The sequence below is a fragment of the Cucumis melo genome, chromosome 9 (assembly GCF_025177605.1).
Source record: "Cucumis melo cultivar AY chromosome 9, USDA_Cmelo_AY_1.0, whole genome shotgun sequence".
NCBI classification, from domain to species: domain Eukaryota; kingdom Viridiplantae; phylum Streptophyta; class Magnoliopsida; order Cucurbitales; family Cucurbitaceae; genus Cucumis; species Cucumis melo.
In genome coordinates this window covers 18,952,719-18,971,253 of record NC_066865.1, presented here as the reverse complement: position 1 = coordinate 18,971,253, position 18,535 = coordinate 18,952,719, and the positions used below count along the sequence as shown (strand labels likewise).

At 27.4% G+C, this 18,535-nt stretch overlaps 1 protein-coding gene across 1 annotated transcript in view; it reads left to right on the top strand.

Annotated features, from left to right (window-relative positions):
- Nucleotides 1-15,461: 15,461 nt before the first annotated feature.
- Nucleotides 15,462-18,535, top strand: part of LOC103504147 (sodium/hydrogen exchanger 8) — a 30,725-nt gene continuing 27,651 nt past the window's right edge. Inside the window, exons 1-7 of the mRNA XM_008468622.3 lie at nt 15,462-15,842; nt 16,484-16,534; nt 16,649-16,740; nt 17,357-17,434; nt 17,505-17,662; nt 17,817-17,918; nt 18,163-18,280. Of these exons, the coding sequence (XP_008466844.1) occupies nt 15,635-15,842; nt 16,484-16,534; nt 16,649-16,740; nt 17,357-17,434; nt 17,505-17,662; nt 17,817-17,918; nt 18,163-18,280 (807 nt within the window). The 5' untranslated portion in view covers nt 15,462-15,634. The remainder of the gene's footprint in view (nt 15,843-16,483; nt 16,535-16,648; nt 16,741-17,356; nt 17,435-17,504; nt 17,663-17,816; nt 17,919-18,162; nt 18,281-18,535) is intronic.

The following is an 18,535-nucleotide window of genomic DNA, read 5'->3' as shown; positions in this document are numbered from 1 at the left end:
TATACATCTATTATTTTCACTATTTTGTGCTAAGCTAAAATTGTAATATAGTTTTAGAATTTTGATATAAATTAGGTAGGAGTAGATTAAGAAAAAACCTTTTTAAATTAGTCAAACCAAAGATGTTCGTACATATATATATAATAGATATATAATAAGAATTTTTTTATCCTTATTAAAAAGATTATTATATCCAAATATCAAATAAAATTGGTGTAACCATACGTCACACCAATATACTAATTGATGGGTTTAATAATGATAACTTATTTTAGAAAGTAAAAATTTCATAAAAATGAAAGTAAAATGATTATTTAAGATTATTGGTCATTATCGTATCATAATAATCTATTAAAAAGTCAACGCCAAGAGCCTAGGATAATAGTAAACATTTTAACTCTTTTTTTCTAACTATAGCCTAACATTTAAAAACAAAGTTGCCAACAACAACTTAATTCAACTAATACCTATATGTACTTAAGGATAAGAGATCTAAATTCAAATCCGTCACTCCAAATTTAGATTTAAAAAATACAGAACTTAATTACATTATCTTTCAAATATTTCTCATTTCAAACCAAATTTATTTCTTCTATTTTAATTCAGACGTTTTATAAAAATATTGGTATTCGAATTAAAAAATGAAAGGAATAGCGTAGTTCCCAAAATATTTATCAATCTGTCGATGTTTTGAAGAGGTATGGTATTTTCAACACCCTACCTCTATTTTCTTAAAAAAATATTAAAATCTAACAAACCCTAGAATCTTGTAATAACTATTTAAATTACGGGAAACTTACGTAAATGTAACAAAACGGTAAACTATTTACGGTCCGTGGTACGTGTAACAAAGCCCATAAGGTTAGTCATTTTTTAAATATTCCAGGTTTGCCCTTCCATCTTTCTTTTCTTTTTCGCGATTCGTCTACCTCCTGTTATTTCGTCTTCTCCGTCTTTCCCTACGATTTCGTCTTTCTTCTTTTCTCTTTTTCTTTTCTGCGATTTCTTTCCATCATCTTTCTTATTTTTCAATTCTTTATTTATGTCGTTTAATCTTTTCATCATTTTTCTTCTTTTCCTCTACGCTTTTTTCGCTTCGATTTCTTTTCATCGTTTTTCTACTTTTCCTCTTCTTTTTTTCGCTGTGATTTCTTTCCATCGTCTTTCTTCTTTCTTTTTTATTTTTTACGTGTTTACATTTGAGTAACTAAATCTAAACGACTGTGTATAAGATTGTGTACAACAAAATAGCAAAATCTAAAAGATCGTGTATAAAGAATCTTGAAAAAAAAATCATTTAGATTGGAGTAGCCAAATGTAAACGATCATGTAAAAAAAAATAAAAGATTGTGTATAAAGAATCTTGAAAAAAATCATTTAGATTGGAGTAGTAAACGATCGTTTAAAAAAGTAAACGATCGTATAAAAAAATAAAATATCGTGTATAAAAAATCTTGAAAAAAAATCATTTTGATTGGAGTAGCCAAATGTAAACGATCGTGTAAAAAAAATAAACGATCGTGTAAATAAATCTAAATGATCGTGTACCAAAAGAATTAATAAAATCGTGTACTAAATTTTAAAAAGAAAATCATTTAGATTTGGGTTTCCAAATCTAAACGATCGTGTAACAAAATTAAACAATGAAATTGAAAAGATAAATTGTACCCATATCTAAACGGTCGCGTATAAATTGTAGTCATATCTAAACGATCGCTTATAAATTGTAGTCATATCTAAACGATCGCGTTATAGTCATATCTAAACGATCGCGTATAAATTATAATCATATATAAACGATCGCCTTGTAGCCATATCTAAACGATCGCGTATATATTGAATCATATCTAAACGATCGGGTAGTTGATGGGGCATTTTTGGTATTTTACACGGTGAGCCTCTAGGCTTTTTCCGTTTTTGAAATTGTTCTATTGAATGTAAATATTTTGCTGCTTTTTTATATTTTTGAAAATACCCGTAAAATTAAAGTGTAAAAGTTGGATTTAAAAATAAGGTTAAAAATTGAGATTAAAACTAACTATTTTAGGATGAGATATATATTTCTAAACTCAAAAGGTTAATAAATATCAAATATGTATTATGTATTATTTATGTTTATTTTTTGATGAATAGTTTGAAGAATAAAAAATGTGATAGTTGAATTTATCTTTGTGTTATTTTAGGGATACGAGGTAAAATTTGAATTCAAATTAACGATTTTAGGGGATGATATAAATTGTAGATTCACATTGTTATTAAAATTTTGTAATATGTATTATTATTTAATAAATTTTTTATAAATAATATGATATATAAAAAATTGTGAATTAATTGATTTAAATCCTAATAATAAATTAAAGTCATATCTTTAAGGGATGTTGGTGAAATCTTCTGCAGATAATATTTTTTGATTTAGTTAAGATTTGAATGTGTTTACAATATACTGTATTCGTACTCTGTGATATTTTGTTTGATTTTTTGACTTACACAAATACAGTGTATTTGTATGCGAAAAATTTCCCTTTGTAAAGGGTATACTCAAGCAAAAAAAAAAATTGAAAAAAAATATGCAGCAGGCAGTTTTGCCATAAATTAAAATATTTTTGGGATTTGCTATTTTTATATTTGCAATCCAATATGATGCTATTTCGACGGAAATAGCAAATTGAAACTAATGACATATCTTTAGAGATTGTCAGAACAATATAATATATATATATATATATATATATATATATATATATTTATTTAGTTAAGAATTATCATAAATGAGTATTTTTACAAATACAATGTATTCGTAATATGTGATATTTTGTTTGATTTTTTGATCTCAACAAATACACTGTATTTGTATATGAACAATTGTCATCCGTGGAGGGGTAAATTCGAGCCAAAAAAATGAAAAAATTATTTTAGCAATTAGTTTTGCCATAAATCAAAATAATTTAACAGTTTGCTATTTTTCTTTTTTCTATCCATAAATTTTCTATTTCCACGATTTTCCCAATTTGAATTAGGGGATGTTGAAACTAAAAGTCATATCTTTAAGGATTGTTAGTTCAATCTTATGCAACAACATAATATTTTTTGATTTAATTAAGATTTATCATAAGTAAATGTGATATTTTGTTTGATTTTTTGATCTCAACAAATACATTGTATTTGTATGTGAGCAATTGCCCTTCGTGGAGGGGTAAATTCGTGCCAAAAAATTGGAAAAATTTATCTCATAGGTAGTTTTGTCATACATCAAAATAATTTTGAGATTTGCTATTTTTCTTTTTTCTATCCATGATTTTGCTATTTCCACAATTTTTTGAATAAAAAAACATTGATGATTTTTCTTTTTAACTCAAGACTATGCAGCCTGCGGAAAATCGGTTTTAAATTTTATTGATGATATGTAAACTTTTCTTTTTTTTTTTTGACATTTTCACATTTTTCGTAAGAAATGAATTGATATTTATATTATTTTATAAAAAAGAATTTTATAATACATAACAAAACTAAACAACAAACGGTAGGCAAAATCTCAATATAATCCCTCTTTTAAATCCAATTACATTTATTTGTGTCAGCAAAAATGAGGATATATGCACATGCATAATATATGTTATAAGCAAAAATTAACTTGATCTGTTAACGTTTTTTTGGATCATCATAAAAAATTCTCGATTTAGTAGAAAATTCTTATAATGAATATAATATAAATAATAAACATTTTAACTTGTTAAATAAATATTTATACAATATAAAAATAAATATCTTAACTTATTTCAAAAATGTTTATCGTTTTTTCTATAGTTAGTTTTATAAAATTGATAAATTTGAGACGTGATGTTTTTACCAATGTTTAAACATTTAAACGTTTGATGAGCTGATGTACAACAATTTGTCAGAAATTACTCACAAATTACATGAGAAGTATTTTCTTATGTAGAATTTCATTACAGCAAAATAAATAAAGATAGTAATAATGAATTTATATTGTTTATACACTAAAAACGAACCGACCTTTTCCTAATTAATATATAAAAATCCGTAATAAGACATAGTAAGAATATATTGTATAATTGTTTTCGAGATCCATATTTGATGATGAGGTAGACAAACATTGGTTGGATTATAGTGATGATAAGCCAACAACAAAATAGTTTTATAATATATAATGAAATTTAGGCTCCGTCTCAAATGAGATGTACTCACCATGTTACCTTTTTTAAAATAAGGCCCTAAAATATTATTTTACAACGAGGATAAAATAATTGTTTGAGATGATTGAAACATTAGTCATCGATCAAAAACTTCAAGAGTTGTTTTATGATGTCGTGATTTATTTGTTTTCTTTTATATATTTTTTTTAAAAAATACAAGTAAAACAATTGAGATGTATTTGTTATTCTCATTTTTAAAACTAATTTCTAAAAACATCTTTTAAAATAGTCTATGTAAAAAAATTATCTTTTTTTTTTTAATTTTGTTTCTGAGAAATTATGGATATAGGATGCACGGTTACATTTTCAAATTTACAACGAAACACAAATTTTGGTTTTGAATTTAAATTTCAAGAACCCAAATGTATTTTTTAGTACAATTAAAAAAACTTGTTTTTATTTTGTAGGGTACCCATGTTTTAGATGGGTCGAGGAAATACACAAATGGAAATTTGATGATATTTCCACAAGCTTCGTCGTCCGTCCGATTGAGTGGGCGTGAGGTTTGGAATAACATAACGTTTTTGCCTTATTTATAGTCAATGATTTTATTTTCAGTTAAAACAAATATGTTTTTCTTTATTTAATCTTTTTTGTTCGATTGAAATTCTTGTGACCATTTAGGCGTTACAAGTTGAGATGAATGTTTAGGAAATGGGAATCTTACTCCTATACAGGAGCTTCCCCACTACTCATTTGAAAATCAGAAAAAGTATCTCTCACAAGTTCTCTCTACTTTTCTTCTTCTCTGTTTTGTTCTCAAGCTACATCAAACGAGTGTTGGTATTTTGATCGATTTCGGTACAACTTTGATCAAAAGTTTTGGTTGTTTTATCCTGGGATACCGTGGCATTATCAAACTATTTGCATTTCGAGCACTGCAAAACGTCTTAAAATTGTGTTGGAACTAGTACTGCGAAACATGTGTTAGAAAAGAAGTTAGGCGTTTGAATTTAGACGTCTAGGACAGAACGCTTGAACAAATATTGAACATTTGGAAATTTGGTCGCTTGGTGAAAATTCGATGCGGTGAACTTCAATATTTGTGATCTACGACTCAACCTTTTTCTTAACAAGTTTTTTGTTTTGCGGATTTTGGCCGCATACCTTATATGTCCAAACTCATACGACGAGATCCAAGTCGATCCACCTTCATCAAAGGTGTTAATCTGAACACATTCACATTCTCATTTTCATTCCAGGGTCTATCTTAAGCGTTCAAAACGCTAAAGTAGACCAATTCCTATCAAAGTCATTGTTGCCAATAAGAAGGTATTTAAGAGATGTATAAAAAGGAAGATAAAGCTTGGTATGAATGCATGAGAGTTCTGATATAAAGAATCAAAGCAACTTGCGTTGAAAGGCAAAAAGAAAACAAAGCAAGAACTTCTATTTGAAGACCATGACAAGTAAGACACATGAAAGCGTGACAATTGACAAAGACATGAATGATATATAATTGTTAATTACAGATTACACATCTATAAAATCTAGTCAATTAATATATAGGCTAAGATAAGATTAAACCCAAACAATAGGTTTCTTGTTTTGTCTAACCTTATCTTTTCATTTAAATTCAACCCATTGTGTATATATTATAATTTAAATTTAAAAATTCTTAAAAAAAGGTACTAATATAAATATATAGCACATTCTAGAAGAATTTTCAAATATAACAAAATTTAGATCCATTTCTATAAAATTTATCAATAACAGATCATATCACCAATATGAATCTATTAGAAATAAGGAAATTTTTCGTATTCACAACTTTTTTAAAATGTATTGCCATATCCTTACTTCCTAACCTAAAAAGTATTAGTTATCGGAAATAACTCCCAAACAAAATCTAATTTGATATGAATTTCAAATGTTTGCAATTATTATTGTAAACATATAATTGAAAGAAAATGGAGAAATGGGTAGACATCCATGCAGTGGTAAAGTGATAAAGTGGGATGAAATATGTATGTCAAAATGAAAGGAATGTATTTTAACAAATATTAGATTCTTTGGTGCAAATAAAGTGGATTTCCACCTAATTTTTGAAGAATAAAAAAGGGAAAATGAAAAAGATTGAGGAAAATGTGGCTCTACTGGCCAGAGAAAAAGATAATAAAAAGGATGGGCCTAACAACTAAGGCAAATGAAAAGGAAAGAATAATATTATTGAAACTTACTCAACCCAAATCTTTCTTTTTTTAGAAAAGAAGGTGTTAGTGTATCTAAACATCATTAGTAAGTGGATACTTTTTATCATCCTCATCATTTTGATATATATTCATTAAAATACAGGGATACAGTTCATTACAAAACAAGGCTAGAGTTAAAAGCCCGAATCAATATGAGTTTTCTTTTTGTGTACCATGAGATTTTAAGGTTTTTTCCAATTACGAGGTGGATGATTAGAATTGTAAATTTCTCAACTCTCGATATATATTGATATCGTTTGTGTTAAACTGACACAAGTTCTTAAGTTATTAATATAAGAATTGAGAGTTTGAGGAAGTAGTATTGATAACCACTTTTCAAGATAATATAATTAATGGTGTGTTTGGGAGTGCTAGTTGGAATATTGGTTTTTTTTTTTAAAAAAAAGAAATTTAGGTAAATCGAATTTATAAAATTGACTTTTAAAGAGTCAAACTTAGGTTTGTTTGGTCTCAAAAGTTTCATTTATAATAGTATTTTCAAGTAAGAGAAAATAATTATTTAACAAAACAATTATGGTAAAATTTTATTTCTTTTTATTTTATTGCTTAATTAAAAAATGAATGGTTGATATATGTTTATATATATAATTTTGTTTGTTGTATTAACAATTTAATGATATATGCTCGTATTTTGTTCCAATATTTAAAATTAAAAAAGTTTACAATTGCTAACTATCAATAATATATTAAAACTGAATTAGATAATCATTTGAATTTGGGAGTGATGGACCAAAAATCATCTAACAAAAACTACCTATCTCCTAATTTCTCCAAAATTAATTTGAAATGATTTTATATTTTTCTAAAATTAATTTTAGTTTATGCTAACCACCATCTTTTGAAGGAAAAGTGATATATGACAAGAGAAAAGATAATTTTAACCATCTCAAAATTACTTTTAAATATACTCAGAACTTTACGGTTTCTTCAATAATAAAATGCTTTATCATGAATGATTACTACTAAGAATTATTTAGAATTATATTGTTTTTTTATTTAAATTAAACCTATATACACCCTTCTTAAATCAATATAATGTTGTATTATTTATATATTTTTTGAACTCCTAAGTCAAATTTTAAAAACTAAAAAAATAACTTTTAAAAAATTGTTTTGTTTTCAAATTTACCAAAATATAAAACTATGTTCTAAAATGTGAAGAGACAAGTACAAAAATTTTTCAAAAAACCAACAACTAAAAACTGAAGGCTGCTTTGGTAACTTTTTTTAGTTTTTGTTTTTGTAAATTAAGCTTCTAAACTCTATTTTCATTGCTAAAATTTATAATATGAGATAACAATCATGGATGTTGTCTATATTTTATTAATATTTTGAAACAAAGGAAAATTTTGAAAAGTAGAAAAGTAGTTTTGAAAATCCTTTTTTTCTTTTATCGAGGAAACTTAATCAAATTACTTTTCAAAGAAAATAAATACTACAAATAAAAAATAAATACAAATTTCAAAAACAGAAAACTAAAAATAAAGATCTTGTTTGGTAACTATACGATTTTTTGTTTTTAAAAATTAAACTTATTTTATCTCTATTTATTGCGACTTGCATATTTCTTAATTATACAAAGTTAAATTTTTAGCAAAAATAAACTAAAAAAAAATCTCTTAAAAATGACATTTTTTTAGTATCTAAAATTTTACTTGGTTTTTGAACTCAGATAACAAAACAAAAAATTTAGAAATAAAAATGTGGGTATAGGTTTAGTTTTCAAAAATAAAACTAAAAAACTAAAAACTAAAATTACCAAACGAAATCAAAATTATTATCGAAGGGTGCCACATCTAATCACATTGATTATTGAGTACTATTGTATGAGACTTTTTTCTAATCTTATATCGGTCCTTTTAAGATACCATAGTTCATAAACAATAATGTCAATGAATGGAAGTATAGACCTAATTTTAGTCCTTCAAACCATGTGCTTTAGTATGATATTATAGACTTAGGTTGGGTACTAATTTTACCAAGGAATTAGTGATTAATTATTACCAAAAAGTAAGATTTTAAAATATTGTGTGGTAATTAAAGAGAGAATATTTTCAAAGATTTTCAATTGACAGATGTGTATTTGATAAAATTATATTTTTTTCAAAGATTTCTTATACTTCAATTGAAAGATAGATAAATATATTCTTTTCAAAGGTTTATAAAAGATAATATAATTTTAAAAGGTCTTTTAAATTATACAATAAATAATGTATATCTTATTTAAATGTGTTTAATAAAACCCTAATTATAAAGTAGATATTTTTCAAAGCTCTCCTAAAAAAGAAAAAAAAAAACTTCAATAGTACATCATAATCTTTTGTCTTATTTATTTATATTGATTTTAATGTCATTGTAATTTATTGTAAAGCTCTTTTACCTAAAAACTGTCTACCAAATAATGATATTAAACTAGATATAACCAGTAGCAACAATATTGATTGTCATATATTTGGAAATATTTATGAAACATAATTTGGAAATATGATAAATTTTATATATCATTTTAATCTTATCATTTATAGGATTATTTCTTGATCAGAAGTTTATCAATTATTAGTGATTTTTGGGTCTATATGATTGAATAATTTTTTATATATTATTGATATATATAGACTATTAGTATCTCCAATAATTAATGATAGTTGTTTAACTATCTTTTACGTGTATCATCGATGAAAAATGACATTTTAATTAACATAATGTTCACTAATATCTTATTTAAATATTTTGATCTTACCTTCACACATCATCAACATATCATTTTTCTCTATTGATAAATTATATAAGCAAACAAAAATTTATTTTGTAAAAACTAAGCTGTGAAATTTTAAATCTCCAAAGATCATGTAAATTATTGTTATTACGCAACAGTGGCGGATCTATAAAATATATTGACAGGGGCTAAAAGAAAAATATGTAAAATAAACTATATAGATAAAATTTGAATAAAAAATTAATAATTTTCTTTATATATATTATATAAAAAACAATAAAGTTGAGGGGTTCGAACCCTTAAGCCTATATTAAATTCGCGGGTGTTAAATAATAGGTTTAATATTATTAATAGAAAAAAAAGTTATAATACACCATTTATCAATAACAAACTAATTAATTAATAAATGAGTATGCAAACAAACAAAATGATTAGCATAATTTAACTTGCATAGTGCTCGTAAAATAACTCAAAATCAAATGGTAGAAGTTCAATTAATTTCTAACTTAGTGTATGATAAATTGATCATCATGGACCCCTCATAATAAATGAGCATCAACCAATCATGAAAAAAAGTCATTTCAAATATTAGTAATACACATTTTTAATCAATTTTACAGAAATGGTATACTCGTGGTTGATTTAATTATCGAAAACATATATGCAAGTAACTAAAAATTGATTGAAAAACAATCATTAAATTTTATTTAGTATTTTCATTTTATCGATAATGTATATTTTTAGTTGACCTAAAAGTAAATGAAGTACTTTATATAATTTTTGTATAGCATATTTATATTTCATAAATATATGATGTACAAGTAATCAAACATAACCACAAACAAGTATGTCATCGATCAATGATAATAGACACATACTATTGATATACCCTATTATTCAATGATAAATCCCATCATAAATAAACTAAAATGAGATTACAATGCAAATGAACAAACGTATAATATTGATTAATCTATGTAAGATTTCCTTAGAAAAGAAAATATCATCTTTTTGCTTGTTTTTCTTGGAAAATTTAACGATGACATTATTATGTTAAACCTTTTATTCATTTGAATATTAACCCTACATGATTCTTGAATAGAACGCGATTATATGAATGTAAATATTTTAAATTATTTTTGACGTTAGAACAGATAGTGTAGGCCAATTTTTGTAGATTGTTTGGCTATCGTTGTTAAGTCAACTTTCGTCGATTGTTATTTTGTGATTGTTGTTGGCCAATTTTTAACAACCGTTTTTTTAATGACCATCGTTTGTTAGCTTTTACCAACTGTTTTCGATGACCATTTCAACCAACTTTCACCGATATTGTTTCTCAATATCAGTTGTTGGCCAACTATTGACCGACCATTTCTTAATGACCGTTGTCGACCAACTTTTGTCGATGGTTATTCGGTGAGCATTGTGGACTAACTTTTGTCGACTATTTTTTTATGGCTGTTAGAGATTTATCAACTAGCAAAAGAAACTTGTATTATCAATTTTAAAGTTAGAGATTTTCTTTGTTCATATTCGACTTCTAATATTGTAAAATATAAATAATAATAGAGTCAAAAGTATAAAAATTTAGTTGGTAAAGCCCATGGAAAGGAAAAACACGTTATGCAAAGAATGGAAAGGTCCTTAAGATTCTGTCCTTTTCTTTTTTCTCTGTCTTATTATGGATTTGTTCTCATTTTATTTAAATTATACCTTCAACTATATTATTAAGCAGTCTTTTTACAAATAGAATAAAATGGCAAAATGTTTACACTATATAAAACAATTTCGAAAACTGAAAAAGTCCACAGATCCACCGTGTAAAATACCAAAAATGTCTCGTCAACAACGCACGCATAATATATTTGGTTTAGATTTTGCTATTGTTTGGTATAGGATCGTTTAGATTTGGTCATTTAATTTGACGATTATTTTTTTTAATTCTCTCGTTTAATTTGGTTACATAATCATTTAATTTGGTTACGTTTAAAATTGGTTACACGATCATTTAGATTTGGGTAGGCAAATCTGGCTAAATGATTTTTTTTAAAAAAAAAAATTGTACGCAATCGTTTATTCTTTTTACACGATCGTTTAGATTTGGTTAAATGATTTTTTTAATTCTTTTGGTACACGATCATTTAGATTTGGCTAAATGATTTTTTTAATTCTTTTGGTACATGATAGTTTATCTTTTTACATGATCATTTAGATTTATCTACACGATCATTTATTTTTTAAAGATTTTTTAGTACACGATCGTTTATATTTGAATAAACATTTTTTTTTTAATTATTTTGGTACGCGATCGTTCAAATTTATCTACACGATGGTTTGTTTTTTTACCACAATCGTTTACATTTTGCTACTCCAATCTAAATGATTTTCTTCAAGATTTTTTATACATGATCTTTTAGATTCTGCTATTTTTTGTACACGATAGTTTAGATTTGGTTACTAAAATTCAAACGATGTAAAAAATAAGAAGAAGAAAAGAAGAAAGACAATAGAAAGAAATCGTAGTGGAAAAAAAAGAAAAGGAAAAGAAGAAAGACGACGAAAGAAATCGCAGCGAGGAGAAAGACAATGAAAGAGATCGCAATGAAGAGAAGAATAAAGACGGAATGACAAACCTAAAATATTTAAAAAATGACTAATTTTATGAGTTTTGTTATAGGTGTTTTGGTACCTTCATGGAAATTTATCTATTATTAACCACATTCTTGAATTTAGCATGTTTTTTCCTTGTTTTATGTTTTCTTTTTACACAAGAAAAATTCACGTTGCTTTAAAATCATTCTTTTTTTTTTTTTTTTTTTTTTTTTTATTATTATTATTATTATTTTAAAATTAAAAAACACGTTAATATTGATTATCTAATTGACTTAGCAACCTAGGGTTACGTTATTTTAATATTCTAAAATTACTTTTAGATGTAGAATAACAAAAATAAAAGTTACTTTTGGCTAACATGTTTTTAATTATCTTTTTTATATAAAAAGATTTGTTTTAAGAAAAAAGAATACATATATTTTAAAAAATATTTTAAGAATAAGGCATGCTAATCAAACTTCTTAAACCATTGACTTATTTGTATGTTTATTTAAAACAATAGAAACAAAAAGCAAGAAAACTAAGAACTTGATGTGAACTTAGAGCTTGGTGCGATTACATGTTTGTTCACTTTGTCTACAAGAATTAATACATGAGATTTTCTTCTATCCTTTTTCCTTTATTTATGGGAAAGATCAATGCATGAGAGATCATGTTTTTTTTTTTTATTAAGTTATTAATTTGTTTGTTTTAGATGTTTTCTCTACTTAAATGTTTGTTAAACACGCGTACATGAGATGTAAGGCTAACTATTTAGCTAGCAATTTCGTCCAAAGCTACTATCAACCTCAAACTTAGGATTCGAACCTTCCACCCTAGGATGAAAGGTATCCTTCTCTAGTACTATTAAAAACAAGAAGATTCTTTCAATTGTTTTCTTACTTAATTAACAAAAATCGTATAAATGAATAACTATAAATATTGACAATAGAAAACATGTAGCAACAAATTAAAACCTATCTTTTTCGATAATTGTTATGCTTATTATTGTTCTTATTTACTTTTGAAGTTTAACAATGTGCAAATAGAAGTTTTCGACTCTTACTGCTGTGAGAAATTATATGCAAGGATACCATAGTGTGACTTGAAATTTTAAGTTATTTAAAACACGTGATAAATTTGTTTCACGCAATAATGTTAATAGCAATTCCAAAAACAACAAAGGTAAACACAAAGAACTAAAGCCATAATAGAACATAGATTTTGGTAATTCAATTTGGTGCAAAAGTACACACCTCTACGAGGCAGTGTACTCGTGGAAAGGTATTTTCACTAATATAAAAGTCAAATAACTGTCACGAAATCTTTCTATGACAGCATTTAACTGTCATCGTATATCCTTTTTCAACTAAAGCTCATAGATTGATACACTTGTGTGTTTTGCCACGTGCATCAACACAAGAAAACAACACTGAATATTCTATAAAATGACCAACCCTACTATGATAACTATATACTCTTAAATATGCATAGCGGGAAGGAGGAAACAACCCTAAAACAAAATATGCACAACTCAAAAAAGGAATTAAAATTGTGAAAATAAACACCTAGTAACTCTAGTATAAAGAGTTAGAACTTGAACTAAGGTCTAAAGGAGCCTGAGAGATAATTTTACCACTGGGCGTCGCTAACTTTTAAAATTAAAATTATATTAGTTTTTTTTTATGTTTGTAATATAAGGAGCATAAAGTTGAGGGAAAACTCGAGCCCTCTAGGCCTATGCTAAATCTGTCGATGTCGTAAGATATCGTCAGAATAACCCAAAGAGCAAAGCTAAGTTCCCTTAAACAACATTTTGTGAGACATATTTCTAACTTGATTAATATTTATTTTTCTCTTAAAAGTACTTCAAAATTATAGCCGGTGAAAATTAAGTATACGATAATTATATCTACAATTAGTTCCATAGTGTCCCTTATAGATTTTCGCCACTAAAATTTACTGATATAAAGTTTGTATTTACTTAGGTAAACAAATATAAATACATACATAGACAAAAAAAAAAAAAAAATACATACAACATAGCTATAACCCATTGTATGCCAACCTGATGTTCCTAAATCTTTTCTTTTGACTTTAGACTTCTCAGAAACTCTTAACTCTAATTTCTAATATATAAATAAGAATGAATTTATTAATGAATCAGAACACGTGTCCCTTTCATATTATCGATTTTTGTATCTTAATATTAATTTTGAAGTGATTGATTAAAATATATATTAAATAAAGCGATATTCTAATTAAATTTTTGTTTCGTTGTATTGATTGTGCCTTCCCATTATATTCTTGAGATTGAGAGTTTAAATCTTATTTTTTTTGCCTATTTTCACAAAATAGTTTTTATTTCAACGTCAATAATTTTTTTTCCAAATATCATATTTCTTCCTCAATTATTTCAAATATTAAATTTTCCTAAATTGTCACAAATAAATTTTATTCAAAGAAATCAATCATTTTCTTTTCCCAAATATCATATTTCTTCATAAATTTCGATGATTTTCTAAAAAGAAGATATATAATTGTTTTAATAAAAATTAAGATAAATTCGAAATTTTAATGATTTCCTAAAATGAAGATAATTTTTTAAAAAGAGAAAAAGATAAAATCTTAATTTATTTTCTGGCCGTCATTTGTTATCTAACAAATATTTAGAAAAAAAAATACAATAAAGTCGATGATTTAAATTTCCACTCTCTCAACGATGTTCCATAAAAAAGGTATTATTATTATTTTTATACAAGTTTTATATTCACATATTTAAATTACAAAAAAATCATATAAAAATTGCAGGTCTTTCTTTATTGCGACAAATGTAGTGAATGTTATTGGAGCATCAGTGAAACATTGAGATATTTTTTAAACATTTTTTACTGTGCTTATTATATAGTGTTCGATGCCTTCTATATAAAATTTATGGATCTGCTACTGTATATAAATATACTATATTTAAATTTGTTCACTTAAACAACAAATAACCAAATACATAAACTTTGAGTCTATAGTTGTTTCAAAAAAGAAAAAAAAGAAAAGAAAAAAGATCAAACAAGGCTAAAAATATTTTCTTTCCAGAAATTTAGATGGATAACTGAAACTATGATATATATATAAAAAATTTCATGAATAGGGTCAACTTGGCAGGCAGCAATCGTAATTGGAATTAAACTTCGACAATGTAACTTTAGGGCGTGTTTGGGGTGGGGTTTTAGGGGGAAAAGGATTAGGAAATTGGGCCAAACCGTGTTTGGCCCAAGGAATATGATAAATAATCCTAATCCCTAAATAACCCTATCTTATCCTATTTTTAATTTCTTACAACCCTACATTACCCTACCTAAATAACTCAATCTAAATTCTATTATTATTTTTTAAATTACTACAATCATAATCCTTCCCCCAAACACATATTACTATAACACTACTATCATAATCTCTCCCCCAAACACATACTATTATAATACTACCTTTTATATTTTTTCCTCCAAACACATATTATCATAAAACTAGGATTATCATAATCCTAGAATTATTATAATCCTTTTCCCCCATAACTCTTTCCCTCCCCCAAACGCACCCTTAAAGTTAATATCGTAATTATGAGAAGTTATATTTAAAAATAGATGATATCATTGTCCAAAAAGGGAGAAAAAAGAAAGGTTGATATCACAATGATTTTCCGTGTTTCCATCAACGATATTATAAATGTCCGGCATTCAGCTATTTTTGTGTATGTTTCAGCTACCACGATCGGGAAGGGAGAGTAGAAAACAAAATAAAAGAAAGGAAGAAAGAGCTGTGGATATCAAACTACATACTTAATCTCTAACCAAAATCCCTTCATCAAATTTGATGAACAAGAAAGAAGCAGAGTGAAACTATCAATGGCGGGAGTAGAATTGCTGGACATATTTCCTCATCGGGACCTGGAAGAGGGAGCCATTTCCTCTTCTGATTGGAATCCAACTGATGCTGTGCTGTTTGTTGGACTGAGTTTGGTACTTGGAATTGCTTGCAGACACCTATTGCGAGGCACTAGAGTTCCTTATACAGTTGCTTTGCTTGTTCTTGGCATAGTTCTTGGATCTATTGGTTTGTGACTCTTCTATTCCTACATTTTTATGTTCTTCCTCGTTTTCTGTTGACTGTTGTTCGTTTATTGTTGTAATCTCATCATTTTCGGTTTCCGTTATATCTGGTATCTTAATCGTTTAAGTATTTTATAGTCGGTTTTAATCACGACATTTTTACATGTTCTACAGTTCTCGTTTAATCGTTTGATTTAAGTTCTTATGTTTTCTAATTTGTACTTGAGTTCCGAACTCAACTTCTTTGAAGATGAAACAGTGAGGTATATCGCCGGGAAAGAAATGGAAATAAGTTTGACCGGTTGGAAAGAGAGTAGATCCTAGGAAAATTGACTCAACGGATTGAATTAACTGGAAATGTGTGAATTCAAGTATGTAGACTCAACATAATTTATGTATTGGGAGTCGAGGACTAAAATTGATTTTAAGGATATGATAGATGACTAAAATCTGAGATTGATTTAAATATTGCTGGGAAGGCAACGTTATCACTTGCTTGCTCATTTCTACATTTCTGAACGACAGTATTGCGTGGCTGCGAGCTATATATGTGTATAAGTCTTTCAATTAATGATATTTCAAAACACCTTCTATCACTACCACTTATCTGATGCTTTTCTTTTCTCAAAATGTCATTATCCGCAGAATATGGCACTCATCATCGATTGGGAAAGATAGGGGACGGCATACGTCTCTGTGAGTTTGTCTCTTTGTTCTTCATCCTTGTCACTGCACCATGAGTTTTTAAGTGTTTTCTGCAACAATGTCAGTGATAGCTCTTGAAATAGATTTGATGCATCTAAATTGCAGGGGCAAAAATTGATCCTGATTTACTACTGGCTGTTTTCCTCCCTGCTTTGCTGTTCGAGAGTTCCTTTTCAATGGAAGTGCACCAAATAAAGGTGCCCATTCATGCTTTTTAAAAACACCATTCTGTTTTTAACTTTGTTTGGTGACAAGAAACTTATTCTTATCTTGACAGATAATTTTGTATAATGACCACGTTCTTTAACTTTGTACCGTTCCCATTTGTTCTGGATGGACTTCTTGTCTTCTTAGAACTTCTGATTCTCTGGACTGGTTCTAGTAGCACTTCTATTAGTCTGCCTTGATGTATTTGTATACAAGTTGCCAAATGGGCTTGACATTTTTAAACCACCAGTTAAATGTCAATTTGACAGCAACGATCATGGATTGACCTAGTGATGAAAAAAGAGACATAGTCTCAATAACTAACTGCGAGGTCATGTCTTCGACTCATGGTGGTCACCTATCTAGGAATTAATTTCCTACGTGTTTCCTTGAGCTACATTAGTCCAGTTTGTAGCTACCTCATCTAACTTTACAACTAGTGGCTTCTATTAACAGATCTAACAGCTTACATAATTACAAGGACATCCTTACATCAGTTCTACCACACATGCACACACTCATAAACAAAAAAAGGGGGAGAAAAAAAAGAACTCGCCCTTAAGTTATATTTTTGGAACAATTTGCTAAATATATTTTTGGTTGCAGAGGTGTCTGGCCCAAATGATCTTATTGGCTGGTCCAGGTGTTTTAATTTCAACCTTCTTGCTAGGATCCGCTTTCAAGGTATCACTAGACTATGAGTTCAAATGGTTTCGATTATTTTATGTCATTAATTTTTTATGCCTTACGGCAGCTTACTTTCCCGTATAATTGGAGTTGGAAAACTTCATTGTTGCTTGGGGGACTTCTGAGTGCCACAGATCCTGTGGCTGTTGTGGCTCTATTGAAAGAGCTAGGAGCAAGTAAAAAACTGAATACAATAATAGAAGGAGAATCCTTGATGAATGATGGGTATATTTTGTTATTATTTTTCAGTTTTTTTTCGTTTAAATCAACTATTTTTCAAATAAGTTGTTATACTAATAGGTTATGAGCAGGCTAAACATTTCATATCATCTATTCATTAATATGTTCCTCTCTTAAAATATTTATTTTCAACATTCAGGACAGCAATTGTGGTTTATCAACTTTTTTATCAAATGGTTCTTGGAAAGAGCTTTAACTGGGGAGCTATAATCAAATATCTAACACAAGTCTCGCTGGGAGCGTATGTACCATTTTCTTCTTATTCAATTTGTGCACTAGGCCAGCTAATTTTTAATTCAAATTTTGGTACAGGGGCGTGTGGCCCCGTATGGATCTTTTAGTTGGTCTCCATGTTTTGATTTCAAGCTTCTTATTATCGTTTTCCTTCTTATTCTATTTGATCATTTGAGCAAGCAATCGTAGTTTATCAACTTTATTATCAGATGGTTCTTTTAATCATGTTGGCCTGGTGTTTTAATAATCAGTTTGGGAATTGGTCTTGCTTTTGGGATTGCATCTGTTTTATGGCTCGGGTTCATTTTCAACGACACAGTGATAGAGATTGCTTTAACACTAGCTGTGAGCTATATTGCTTATTTCACTGTATGTTACTCTCTCACTCTTTCTTGTGTTCATACTATTATCAAGTCTGAATGATGTATCTGTTAATTCGTGTATTAATGATACTAATGCATACTGTTATACGAAATGAATTTCATATTACTTCAGAAGTATTTTCAATTAATTCTTAATGTTTTGTGTTGAATAGTTTTGGCATTTTCTAATAGTGGAAAACTCCGTATGGTGCTAGGTAACTAAGAAGAAGAATGGCAACGTTCAATCTGCATGTGAATGTTT